The sequence below is a fragment of the Dasypus novemcinctus genome, chromosome 13 (assembly GCF_030445035.2).
Source record: "Dasypus novemcinctus isolate mDasNov1 chromosome 13, mDasNov1.1.hap2, whole genome shotgun sequence".
NCBI classification, from domain to species: domain Eukaryota; kingdom Metazoa; phylum Chordata; class Mammalia; order Cingulata; family Dasypodidae; genus Dasypus; species Dasypus novemcinctus.
The window spans coordinates 45,966,276-45,979,017 of NC_080685.1; the positions used below are offsets into that span (position 1 = coordinate 45,966,276).

At 50.3% G+C, this 12,742-nt stretch overlaps 1 protein-coding gene across 8 annotated transcripts in view; it reads right to left on the reverse strand.

The window, feature by feature from the left end:
• Nucleotides 1-12,742, reverse strand: part of GPR161 (G protein-coupled receptor 161) — a 51,177-nt gene continuing 38,435 nt past the window's right edge. For all 8 annotated transcript variants that reach the window (XM_004464190.5, XM_071207561.1, XM_004464191.5 and 5 more), the window contains exons 4-6: nucleotides 11,452-11,556; nucleotides 8,217-8,336; nucleotides 1-5,900 (exon numbers count right to left, since the gene is read on the reverse strand). In XM_004464190.5, coding sequence (XP_004464247.2) covers nucleotides 5,635-5,900; nucleotides 8,217-8,336; nucleotides 11,452-11,556 — 491 coding nt within the window. In that variant the 3' untranslated portion in view covers nucleotides 1-5,634. The remainder of the gene's footprint in view (nucleotides 5,901-8,216; nucleotides 8,337-11,451; nucleotides 11,557-12,742) is intronic.

Consider the following 12,742-nt stretch of genomic DNA (forward strand, 5'->3'; position numbering starts at 1 on the left):
TATACATATACCAAAAAGATATTTAATAAGGTAAACAAAACTACTCTAACACTTGTTCATAAATAATGATTTTAATCATCCTAAACATTTTTCTTTACTTAAAAAAACAATCATCCAAAAACTTTCAAATATACTTCAGGATTAGCTTGTTTTGTCTTCAAGCTTGGTTTTTAACCATTTCTGCATTAAGGAGTCCATTAACACAGCTCAGGACTCTTGTCTCTCACGTATGTCCCCATCACTGACAGACCTATTCCCAAGCAAACACTTACTACTCCACTCGGCATGGCCTTGCCTGCCCAGGCCTGTGATCCTTCCTAGGAATGTCTTTGCCTTGGGAAGGAGCTGCCACATATGTGCTTTGTGATATTTCAAAATGGAAGGGTCAAAAGGAAAAACAGAAGTGGTTTCTTAATTCCTAAGCTATTAATACTGCTCAGAAAAATGTTTTCTGAGGGAAAATAACATAGCTTTGGGTATTATGTTCTCCTAAAAGTAACACTGACCAATATTGTGCTCTTTGTGCAGTGAGTTTGTGCTTTGAATTTATTCCAATGAATCAAATCACTTTCCTTGGGCCTGTGATATTTTTTAGGTCTGGCAAGCAGATATTCTTCATATCTTCCAAGCTCCTTGGTTTATAGTACTTATTTCTACCTAATAAAGCCCAGCTGACCCATTCTGCTAATTGATGACTTTTAACAACCCTGCCTCCACCTCAAGCTGCAAAGCTGACTCCTCTTGGCCACATGGCCAAAGACTCAGAGTTTGGCCTGACACTGGCCGAGCTCACCTCACTCCTCTAGTCCTTTCTGGATTCTGTGTCCCCTCTCTCTGATCCACAAGGAGGGTACAGTTCCATCCAATCTTATAATATGACTGCAATCATAGCCATTTTTCTTTTGCTTCAAGGATTACAACTGTGTGATATCCTTCATCTCCCTCAAGCTTCGCATGGGGTTTCTGCATATAATGCAGCTGGCATGAACTCCTGCCCCTACTCTGGCTCTTCCTGCAGGGGCTTGGAAGATTAGAGAGTCTGTGAACCCAAGAGTCAAGGCCAAGCCCTGCACTGCAAGACAAGGGCACTTCTCAGGTAGAACATCTCTCCTGGACCGAAAATGAGGTCAAGGCTGAACTTCTGCTGTGATTAGGGATTCCATACCAGGCCCAAAGGTTTGATCGTCTTTGATAGCCACTTAGGGTAATTTAAAATTATTTTACCTCTGTGCAAACAGGCCTGGCAGCATGAGAGACACTTAATAGAAAAGCTCACTCCTGCTCTCTCAGATGGTGAATTCCAAATGCTGCTTAGCCTCTCCCTTCTATTGCCTTACCCTTCCTCACCCTATTCCTCTTTCCCAAAAGACCTTTTGGTTCTGTGCAACAAGCATGACAATTCCCATGGCAACATCCTTCAAAACCTATCAAGTGTAACTAGTACCTTTTCAAGATTCTCACTTCTTGCCACAGAGATTCCTGTAAAACAATAGTAATACCCACCTCACTGAGCTATTGAGAATGCCAGTTCCTCAACACCAGCAGATGCTTTACAAATATTTCCTCATTTCATCCACACAGTCACTCATAAGGGAGGCCTCCCTGGATTTTGTGTGTCCCTACAGAGAAAGAAATTCTAAAACCCATTTTACAGATGAGGTACCTGGGATGCAGAAAGAAGATTGAGCAGCTTACCCAAGAACACCCAGCTAATAAGCAGCAGAGTAGGATCTGAACCCAAAACTTATCATACCAAAGCCTGCCCTATTCTCACTATATCCCATTAGCAGTGAAGTGCATTAGACCCATTTGCACTGAAGTCAAATGAGATAAAGCATTTTCAAGTGCCAAACGTAGTGCCTAGTACCGAGTGGGCACTCACAAATCTAACAGGTAGGGTACAAAGTAGGCACTCAATGTTAGGTGCCTGCCTTCCCCTTTATAGCCATATCACCCTCATAGTTGCTTCCAGACAGGAGATAGTTGGGGCCTAAGGGTGAAGACTTCTATCTCAGGGACTGTCCAGAGACATGGCTCTGGCTCTACTCTGCAGGTATCTCAAGGCATATTGTCAGGATGGAAAAATATTCATAGTTAAATCTAAATCTCTCCTATCAAAGCACTCTTCCTGTCCCAAACCAAACTGTATTGGCCTATTGATTGCAACTAGTTGCTCAATTCTTTGCAGAGAAACTACATAGCAGCTCCTTAAATGAGAATCAAAACACCAGATGGCCCTCCGTCTTATACTCCTCAACCCCCTTCTACAGGAGACGTGATCCATTAAGGTCACACAGCTGAGTAGTGGTAGTCCCCGTGAGCCCGAATGGGGGCCACACATGTAAGGAGGCTAGTTGGGTGGGCCTTTAAAGGATGAGGACTGCAGTTATGATGAAGGAGTTCAGTCAGAGCTCTTGGCCAGAAACAAGCCTGTGAGGTTCATCCACAGCTATGCACTTCGGGGAACTGCCAGCAGCCTTGCAGTCACACTGCTGCCACCTAGTGTCTGAGGTCCTGAACCTGGCCAAAGGCACCAAGGTCTTGACGCCTTTGGCCAGGGGGCAAGGCCAGGTGTTGTGTGTCCTCCAGTGTGAGACTCCCAGTGCCTTCGGGGTCACCTCAGCCCTCAAACCTTGAATCTGGGACATAGCATAGGGACCTAACCAAGTGGAAATCTCGGTGAAAGAAGCAGAGATGTTCAACAATCCAAAAAGTGGTCCTGCCAAACCTAGAAGATGCAGGACGAAGGTATTTAAGTGACAAGTGGTCAAATGTCCCCCCATCACCGTCCATGAAGTCACCTCAAAAGGCGTCGCGCCTGACACTGCACTGTGTATAGCTGGGGCTTAGAAGGGGTAGTTGTGGGTTTTGCTTTCTGCACTGAGGGCAGGTGTCCTAAAAAATGCCTCAAACTTCAGAATGTATGTGGACCATATCTCTCTCTTTCTATCTGTCTGTCTCAAGAGCTAAATCAAAGCAAATTTGAATACCTGAATGTCAAAAATATGACTCTAGCTGCCAAACATCCTCCGAGGCTTGGCTCAGACCCCCGCTCCCTCATTGGAAATACCCATCTCCCTCCGGGGGCCACAGTTCCTTCTATAATCATTACTTGACTCTCTATTAGAGGCAGTAACCCCAGGTCTTGCCTTAAATTTGAGTAAAAACTCCTTGCTGTTACTGCCCACAGAGCCTAGCTCTGTGCTTTGCATACAGTGGATGTACAGTGTCTGGAAGATAAACAAATGAATGGCCCTCAATAGAAAAAGGGAAATACAGTGAATTCTTTTGTGAAATGCAGCATTTCTAGGTTAGCTTTGACTAAATCCTAGTATATCCCAGCTAGATTCAGATCAGCCAGTGGGGGCTCGGTGTCTCCAGATTCATTCTCTAGAGCCCCACCTAGTGCAGCCCAGGGAAGCATTCTCCAACCCTTGGGTTACAAGCCAATTTGTTGCACCCAAAGAGGCCTACACAGTGACCTGTCCCAGGTTATTCCAACTCAGAGGTAAAGGTTTCTCTGCCCTGCTCCACTTCTCTGCCTACTAATTCATCACGAAAATGGTCCCTCTAGAAACCAGACAAGTGCTAGAAAACAAAGGACACCATCAGATTAAGGAATGACACCAGCAGTGGGAGAAGATCTGTGGGACCTGCACATTTTGTCAGCTGAACCCACAGGTGAAACTGTCCTCTACTCCTTAGGAAAAGCCATCTGCTCTTACCCCACTCCCATCCAGCAGCTAGGCCAGAGCTTGGCACCCAAGCAACCAGAAGTAGTTGCTGATACACTCAATGGCCATGAAGGTAGCAAGACCCCAGGCCTCATCAAAGGTTTTTTGTACACAGCAGACCAGGGACCAGCCAACCATTGGTTTCTGTCACGCAGCAAAAAGACATTGCCCTTACCAGGAGCTAGCTAGATCCAAAAGAAAACATGAAGGAATTCACGGTCTGGAGTAGCTGCTTGGGAACACTGACAGCTGGACCGCACTGGAATCTACCCTCTCCTGACCACCTGGGATTCTGAAGGCAGGGCGAGGTCTGCACGGAACTTATTTAATCACCCGAGCTGAAGGACAGACATGGGGAGAGTCCATGACTCCCCAAGTCACCACAGCAATTATTCCAACCTTAAACTTCAACCGCTGTTTCAACTCAAAGGAGAGAGAGGCTTAACCATTCAAACCACGATTCCCACTGTTCTGTTCCACTTCCACCTCTGAGGAAAAAACCCCTCTTCTTCCACCTGTGTGGCTTACTGGTTGACACTGGAGCAGGACTGTGCTCCAAACCAGACAAGTCAGTCAGTGCTTGATCTGTCCAGTAGAAACTACATTCAAAAAACTGACACACACGTTGTCTGGGACTCCTCTTTCTTTTTTCTTTTCTTATCTCTAATTTACAAATTCGGATAATGTCAGACGAGATCAGAGCTAGAAATTATCTTGGAGACCACTCGCTCCAACTCCACACTCCCTTCTCCCATTGTATCGATGGCCTCCAGAGGAGCTAGGAGGCCCCAAATGACATGCAGAGGCAGAGGCAGAGTTGGGCCGAGAACCCAGGTGGCTGACTCCCTGACCCGTGCTCTTTCTATTCCATCCTGTCTTATGCTCCCAGGCTGCAATAACTATTGTGCTTCCCTGGGGAAGTGGAACTGTTCTATTTGGTAAGTTACAATATCACAAATAGAATCTACCAATGAGGCTTTCCTGTGCGAAAGGGGTTCCCTCCAATAACAACAACATCTCTATTTCCCGACTGCGCGTGGCACCATGGCCCCGCACAGGCTTGCTAAGACAGCGATACGTCCTAACCAAATGTTTTTTTGTTTTGTTTAATCCTGAAAAGGAGACACTTGGTCCCTGCCCATTGTCTTTATAGTGGTTTTCCCCTTCTTTTGAAATACCAGAGTATCTGTCAATAGGGAGGGGGGCAGGTTGGGCGCGACCTCAGCGACAGTGGTCCCAGGTCAGCTGCCTCTGCCCCCTGGCCTGGGGGCTGCCCCTATAATCACCAACAACTGACGCCCCTGAAGGCAAGGTCGCAACCGGGGCATGAGGTGTGGGAAGTGGACGTGAGGAGCTTTGCTCCTGGCTTCTCTCTCTGGGGACCACTTAGTCTAGAACTGTTGGCCCCCGATTGCCTGCATCAGCCATGCAGAAGCCCAGGGGATGATCCAGTTTCATCAGCAACGAGTGCCGTCCTCCAGTTGCCCTGGGAGGGGATTTATCCCGAGAGCCTCTGGGATGTGCACAGCTGGAATCCCAGGAGGAGACAGGTCGTGAAGATGAAATAATCCACATGGTGCTTTCCTTCCAAGCCCAGGGTCTCCAGCACCTCCTCTATGTCCCACTTCCCAAAAAATCAAGGCCACCTCCTTCTGCTTTTCCTTGTGCTTTAGATGCTTCTGGTCCTATCACCAAGACCTGGAAGAAGCCCATGGGCAGCTTTAGCGCAGACATGAAGGTGCTGATGGTAGACGCTGCTTTCACCCTCTTCTTTGGGTGGCTACACACCAGATGTTTTTCCTTTCCCATGTATGGCTCACAGAACTCCAGCACAGACAGTAATGGGAATTCCTGCACAGAGCAGCATTTCCAGCTCTGGCTCCAGGCCACCTTGAGGCCCTCATCTCTGTTCCGCTGCTAAAATGTTCCCTTCTTCAATGCTCTGCAGCTGGAGCCTCTGGCTTGCGAGAGTTCTGCTGCCTCGGCGGCCCGTAAAGCCTATCCCTGGAACAGTCCGTGCTGCAAACAAGACCCCTGGCAAAGCCTCTTCCCCAAATAAGTTGATTTTGGCTTCAGCCTCAATGGCTTTGGCCAAGCTGGCTGCATAACTATCCAAGGACTTGTGCACTTCGGCTTTCACATGAAGAATGGAGTTCTTGGCAGCCTCTGAGGGAGAAGACAGAGAAAAGGTGAGCCAAGGAGCCAGGACCACTGACTACACTAGGACTCTGCCTCCTGCTATTTTCCTGCCCCAGTAAAGGGAGGCAAACAGAGATTAAAGGTTGTGGGTTTCAAAGTCAGATTCCCTAAGCCAGACCCATGACTCCCCTACTTACTCCCTGGGAAATCTCAGAAGTTATTTAATCAAGCCTCAGTATCCTCATCTGTGAAGAAGGAAGCGCAATACACCTTTTATTTCCTAGGGTTCCTATGATAATTACATGAAATAACTCCTTCTACAATGCTTAGCCCAGGCCTGGCCCATAAAAAGGGCTTGATAAATACTCTCCATTAACGATACTCTAAATGTTACATCTTAGAGTTCTCTGGTCTTTCAGCAATGTGAAATAGTGAAATGTCTAGGGGTATAAGCTTGAACAGCTCTAAAAGTCCCTTCCTTTCCTCTCCATACTCACTTAGAAATCCCCCAGTGCCTGGAGACCTCAGGTTTGGAAGCTGCCTTAAGGGTTCGAGCACCCTATCCAGGATCAGGACCCCTGACAGCTATAATAAAATGAAAAAAAGGAAGGGGGAGCTGCCTCCAACTCCACAGGCAGCACCCTGTTACTCTTAACTCCAATTCCTACTTCTCTCTGGACATTTTGGAGGTTACATTTTATCCCCCACTCCTCACGTTTTCTGGAGAGGAAGCAACTTACGTCCACTCTCCAAGAAGGAAAAGAATGGGACACTTCTGGCCTCTCTCTGCCCTGCCTCTCATGTGCTCTGCCAGGAGGTGGGGTGAATTCATCTGCTGGGGGCCTTGCTCTGTTTATAGCCTGCCAGGCCCCACACAGTAGGCTTGATGGGGCAGGCTTGGAAACTGGGGAGGGCTTCTTTTTATTTTTTATACAGGGGTGGCATATTAGAAAGTCCATGTAGCTGCTGGACCAAGCTCTGTTCTTCGATCCACTTTGCCAATGAAGCGGATGAATTTTTTTTTTCTCTCCCCTTCCCCCTCCCCCGCCCCAGTTATCTGTTTTCTGTGTCTATTTGCTGCGTGTTCTTTTTGCCCGCTTCTGTTGTTGTCAGCGGCACGGGAATCTGTGTTTCTTTTTGTGTCATCTTGTTGTGTCAGCTCTCCACGTGTGCGGCGCCATTCCTGGGCAGGCTGCACTTCCTTTTGCGCTGGGCGGCTCTCCTTATGGGGCACACTCCTTGCGCGTGGGGCTCCCCTACGTGGGGGACACCCCTGCGTGGCACGGTACTCCTTGCGCGCATCAGCACTGCGCATGGGCCAGCTGCACACGGGGCAAGGAGGCCCGGGGTTTGAACCGCGGACCTCCCATGTGGTAGACGGACGCCCTAACCACGGCCAAGTCTGCCGCCTAAAGCGGATGATTTGATATCTATCTCTCCAACCACCTCTCAATCTGTTCTAAACTCAACAAATGGGGTGTGGAAGAAGTGTGATTAACTATGGACTGAAAACTCAGACTGGTTCCATATTTATTTTTGTCCTTCCACACTTCCACAGAACTTACATCTTAAAATCTCAGGACTCTTTCATCCCCCACTCACCCCCACAGCCAAGTCATGTGGATGGGTCCTCACTTTGCAATATTCAGGGAAAAAAGAAATTCTTATATCTGCGGGCAGCCTGGGTGGCCCCTTCTTTGTCACTCTTCTAACCAGCATGTCTGGATAGGAAACTAGACTCCAAATTCCAGAAGAGACAAGAATACTATGCATAGAGTTCAGAACAGGCAGGGTAGAGAGATATAGAGATTAGACTAGAGCAAAACTCATCACCATCACAGGACTCAAGTGGCCTCATAGTTTTAGGGGCAACAGATAATCAAAACAGCCGCCTTTAACTCCAGCAAAGTAGGTGCACTCATTGGGCCATTATTTCAATTTTCCATTTGAGGAAACTAAGGCTCAGAGAGGGCAACTCAGATTTATAAGCATGCATCATCCATAAAGGAAAGATGAAGTTTGGGTTCAAGCCTAAGAAACTAAGGAGGGCTCAGGAACTTGTATCCAGTCTGGCAACTGCCTGAGGGAGCAGATGTGAGTCGGGGTCTGGGCTGTCACCGTGTGCGTGCGTGTGTCAACGCAGAGTCCTCCAGCCATTGTCTGCCAGCCTTAGGTGCTACTTGCTCTGAGAACTGGGGTGCCTGAGGACTCGGTGAGACTGGTAGGGCTGCACGTAGTCATGGGCTGGGCAAAGGGCTGGGCCCTGGAGGCTGGGGGCAGGGCTGGGCCAAGGAATCTTCCCACCATGACTTCCTTGCCCGTTTTCCTGAAGCAGTCACCAACCTTTGATTTGTTCCACTTCATCCTCAAATGTCACCGAGCTCCGTCTCTTGGGTGGGCAAGTACAGTGTGAGGGAGGGGTGTCATCCGATGTGTAGTCTTCAAGCAGCATCACATCCGTTCCTAAGAGGAAGGGCAGATTGTGCATACATAACCGGCAACATCAAGTTCTCCTCGCCCCCTCCATCAATCTGCTACTCTCCTTCTCTTCCTTCCCCTTCTCAACACCCCCCGAATCCCGCATGCATTTATTCAAACCCATGATCAGTTTCAGATAACTGCCCTGCTGTGTTTACCCAAGAAACACCCTGTCCCATTTCAAGGAGTTTGCAAAAAGCTTGTGGGCCTGCTTCAGACACACAAAAATACGTTATCCAAGGCGGTGGGGTTTGTTCCGCAACTGGTGTAACACAGAAGTGTTAAATCTGCCAGACCAGGTGCGGAGGAGGTGAGAGGAAAAGGGCTGAGGGGAGGAGAGGGTTCCATTGGTTGGACAGCCACAGTCTGAATCAGTCTTCTCTCAGTTTGAATTTCTATCACTGTAGTTAAATACTTCGTTACTAAATACACATTTAAAATTTGAAAATGTAAAGTTCTGTGGGGATCAAAAACGGATGGAAAAATATATCCCAAAAAGAGTGGGGAAATAAAGGCAGAGAGTTAGGGAAGTCCTATTAGAGAAAGCCAGGAGGCGCAACAGGGGGTGAAGACGGGGAACTAACTCATACCATCCAACTTACCCACTGAAAGTATACAGTTCAATGAGATCAAGAGTTTTTTATGTTATGTCTGACTCTCCCGCTAGACTGTACACTCCATGAGGGCAGTTCATCACTGTACCCCCAGAACTGAGCACCGTGCCTGGCCGAAGTAAAGGCTCAGCAAATAAATATTTGCTAAATAAATGAATGAACAAATGAATGAATGCACACCGCCTTCCGAATCACTCTTGGTGGTCTGAGAATGGAGACATACACTGGAGAGAAACAGGGGACTTACTTTACTTCATATCATGCAAGAGACCAGGGGACGGGGTGACCGGTGGCACACGATGGGACTCGATGTGGCTTGGGGCCCTCTGTGTTGCCAGGTGATGAAGCAGCTGCCTTCAGGGACAATTCTCCATGACAGAAGGCCTGGTCCCAGGCCCAGCCCACGGCTGCCCCCAGAGCACCCACTCAGGACGCAGGCGCAGCCCCCGAGCACCCGCGGGGGACAGGAAACAAAAGGTTGAGGCAGAGATGATCGCTCAAAGACTCTCAGCAGTGGAGAGGAGGAGGAACGGAGATAACAGCTACTGCCAAGCTTCCTGCTTGGTCCTGACTGAGCTCCGCTCCCTTCCCACCCCAACGCACCACGCAGAGAGCCCCAGAACAGGAAGCAGACACAGCTAGGCGCCGCGGCTCTTCGCCACCAGCACGGAGCTGCACGGGGCTGCACGCAGGGCGCTGCCGGCCTCTGCCCATCTGCCTCACTCGGGGCCTCAGGAGGGTCCCAGGACGGGTATTCACAGCTTCCCACAAGCGGCCGGAACTGGCTCTGACATGAAGCTGGGAGAGGAGTGGCCCTGGGTTTGCAAGATCCCTGGGGAGTCGCTAAAGGCAGTGTGGTTGGAGGGTTTGTGGTGGAGATGCATTTCCTCAGGGAAGTCAGTTTCTCAACTGAAGGGGAACAGGGCACAGAATGGTGACGACGTGCCTGAGCCAGGAATCGAGATCACTGCTTCACATGCATTATGGCTTTTAATTCTCACAGCAACCCCTTGATATGGGGTCTATTACCCTCGTTTCACAAACGGGGAAACCAGGAATTAGAGAGATTAAGCAACTTGACTGAAGTATCACAGCTCACAAAAAGTCAACCGAACACACCCATGTGTGCACTCACCCATGTGTGCTCGCCCAGGCACACAACTAGCCATTCGCAGGCACCCTGTTGCACCTCAGGCCTGCCCGGTGTGTCCTGGACAAGGACGCAGGGCCTTTGCACTTGGGCTTCCTGTGGGCCTGGGCTGGCCGGGTGCACGGCCCCTGAGGGAGAGCGGGGTTCTAGGCCAAAGTGGCTGGAAACCAGGCCTCTGGAAGCTCCCAGCTTGGTGGCTGGAGATGGCTCACCCATCTCTCTGCACCTACCCTCCTCCCAGGGATGCTGTGGGTGTCAAGAGCCTTGTGAGGCAGGGATGGACCTCCAGGCACAGTTCCTTTTTCTCAGGATTCTTTCAGGTAGGAACTTGCCCAGTGCAGAGCTCGGACCCCCACCCCCACAGGTGGCCCACCTTCCTGGAGCCTCTAAGCCAAAGAGCCCAGTGGCTGCGGCTGGGCGGGGGTAGGGGGGTATCCCATCCTGACCACTGACGTGACCTGGCCCTGGCCCGACCGAGGGGGACGAGCCTGCAGATAGGGCCGGGACCCCAGGACAGGCCACGTTTGGCTGTGGTGGGGTCAAGTGCGTGGTCCCGGCTCCACTGCTCCCCCAGCCCTCCGCGTGTTCACGTGTGCGCGGTGGGGGCAGGTGGCCCGGCCAGCCCTGTGAGCCTGCTGCCACAGGCAGTGCAGCCTGCAGGCCCCGCGCTGTTGCCCGCCACGGCCCGTACCCCGGGAACAACCAGTGACTGTTTTCTGAAACCATCTTTCCTTCCACAGCAATTACCCTCCTGGGGAATTGCTGTAGGGTTGTTTTGTTTTTTTTTAATTCACAAACTCATGTTCTCCCATGTTGCGTTCTTTATTCCTTCCCATCTGGCCCTTGATTTGGGGTCAGTAACCTTTGTCTCGCTTCTTAAGGTGTCACTGTGTATTTGTTCTCAGGGGGCCGTGTGGATGTCTTTCATAAGATGGTCGTGTTATATGATTTGTCAGGGAATTTCTACTAATAAACCATTCTTCTATCAAAAAAATCCAACTGGAGAAAGAAAATCAAGCAGGCCGACTGCAAGGCCTGTTCTCATCAGTGGTTACTAGTATTAAAGTAACAGCTCACAATCATTTTGCATTTAAACCTTTCAAAGGCTTTCAGTGAATTTCAACCTCTTAACCCCGTGTGACAAAAAGAACAGGAAATGTGACTCCCATTTTACAGAGGAGGAAATCGAGGCACAGGAAAGCAACGTGACTGGGCTGGGGTCCCAGAGCAGGTTGGACTTGCCGGAGCCACTCACCCCGTCCTCTTCCCACCTCCTCCCAGCTCTCACGCCAGCTCTGGGGGCACCACTGTGCAGGGCGAGGAAGGGGGGGCTTACCTGAGTCCTGAGAGCAGCTGAAGCCAGTGTCCCCGGTGCTGCTGCTGTGCCCCAGGGGCTGCCCGCCGGCCATGAGCACCGAGAGGTGCGGGGACAGGCCCAGATCTGAAAGGCAAGGTTGGCACCCATGGAGCAGTCGCAGGCTGAGAGGCGAGCCCAGCCCACGTCCCAGCCACACAGCGAGTGATCCTCTCTCCTCCCAGTCTCCCCCACAGGGCGCCCCATTGGCCTGGTCTCTGTTCTCTCCTGCACAACGTGTCCTCGACCTGCGGTGAGACGGGCAGGCCTCTGTTGCTCATTTCCCACTTTGCCCCTTGCTCCTACCCCAGGCTGTTGTATTCTAACAGGATCCCCTGGGGTGCCCCAGGGGGAGCCTCTCATGACCAGGTCAAACATCAGCGAGGCAGGTGGGGGAGAAAATCCGAAGTGAACATCTTGAGAAGATCTTCCAGGTTCCTAAACTCCTACTTGAACGACAAAGGTTGGCAGCAAGGGAGGCCCAGGAGGAGGCTGATTCTCACCCAGGGCCCCCAAAAGCTCAGGACTGCAAGCAGGTGGGGCCGGGTGGAAAGTCTCCATAAGAGGCAGCTGGGCCCCTCCACGGCTCTTCCCCAGTCTAGGCTGTGGGTGACCATCACCCAACACTGGCAGAAGACTAGAGAGGGTGAACCACGCGGGAGGAGGAGGTCTGGCCTTGGGGACCCCAGCAGCGCTGAGGGCAGGGGTAGCACAGTAAAAACTGAGGAAAATAAGTGAGAGTCCACACATTTAACAGTGGAGCTGCCAACCCCTTACCCCGCTTAGGCTGGCCAGGAGCTTGGAGAACTCTTCCCCAGGAAAACCAACCAACCCTAGAGAAAAGACCTGCAGATGCTGAGAGCTGACACCCGTGAAACAGCCCAGCCCAAGCACCTCAGAGTAAGCAAGCCTCCCTCCGCCCCCACCACCCTGCTTAACCCAGCCAGGAAACTCCAGGAAAAACCGAGTTATTAAAGATGAAGGTTGTTGATACGGGGGAGGAGTGGGGTGAGGGGGTATATGGGGACCTCATATTTTTTTAATGTAACATTAAAAAATAAATAAGACAAAAAAAATACAAACCAAAAAAAATAAGATGAAGGATGGCCAAGGATCACTAGACATTGAAGGTAAAAGCAGATGGGAAGGGAGGAGAGGGAGGGGAGAGTGGGAGGGAGGGAAAGGAAAAATGAATCTCAGAGGAGATAATGCAGGGAGCTTAAGAAAAAAGTAAAATTGGGTATCTTAAGAAAGTTGAGGGAAACGGACTTGG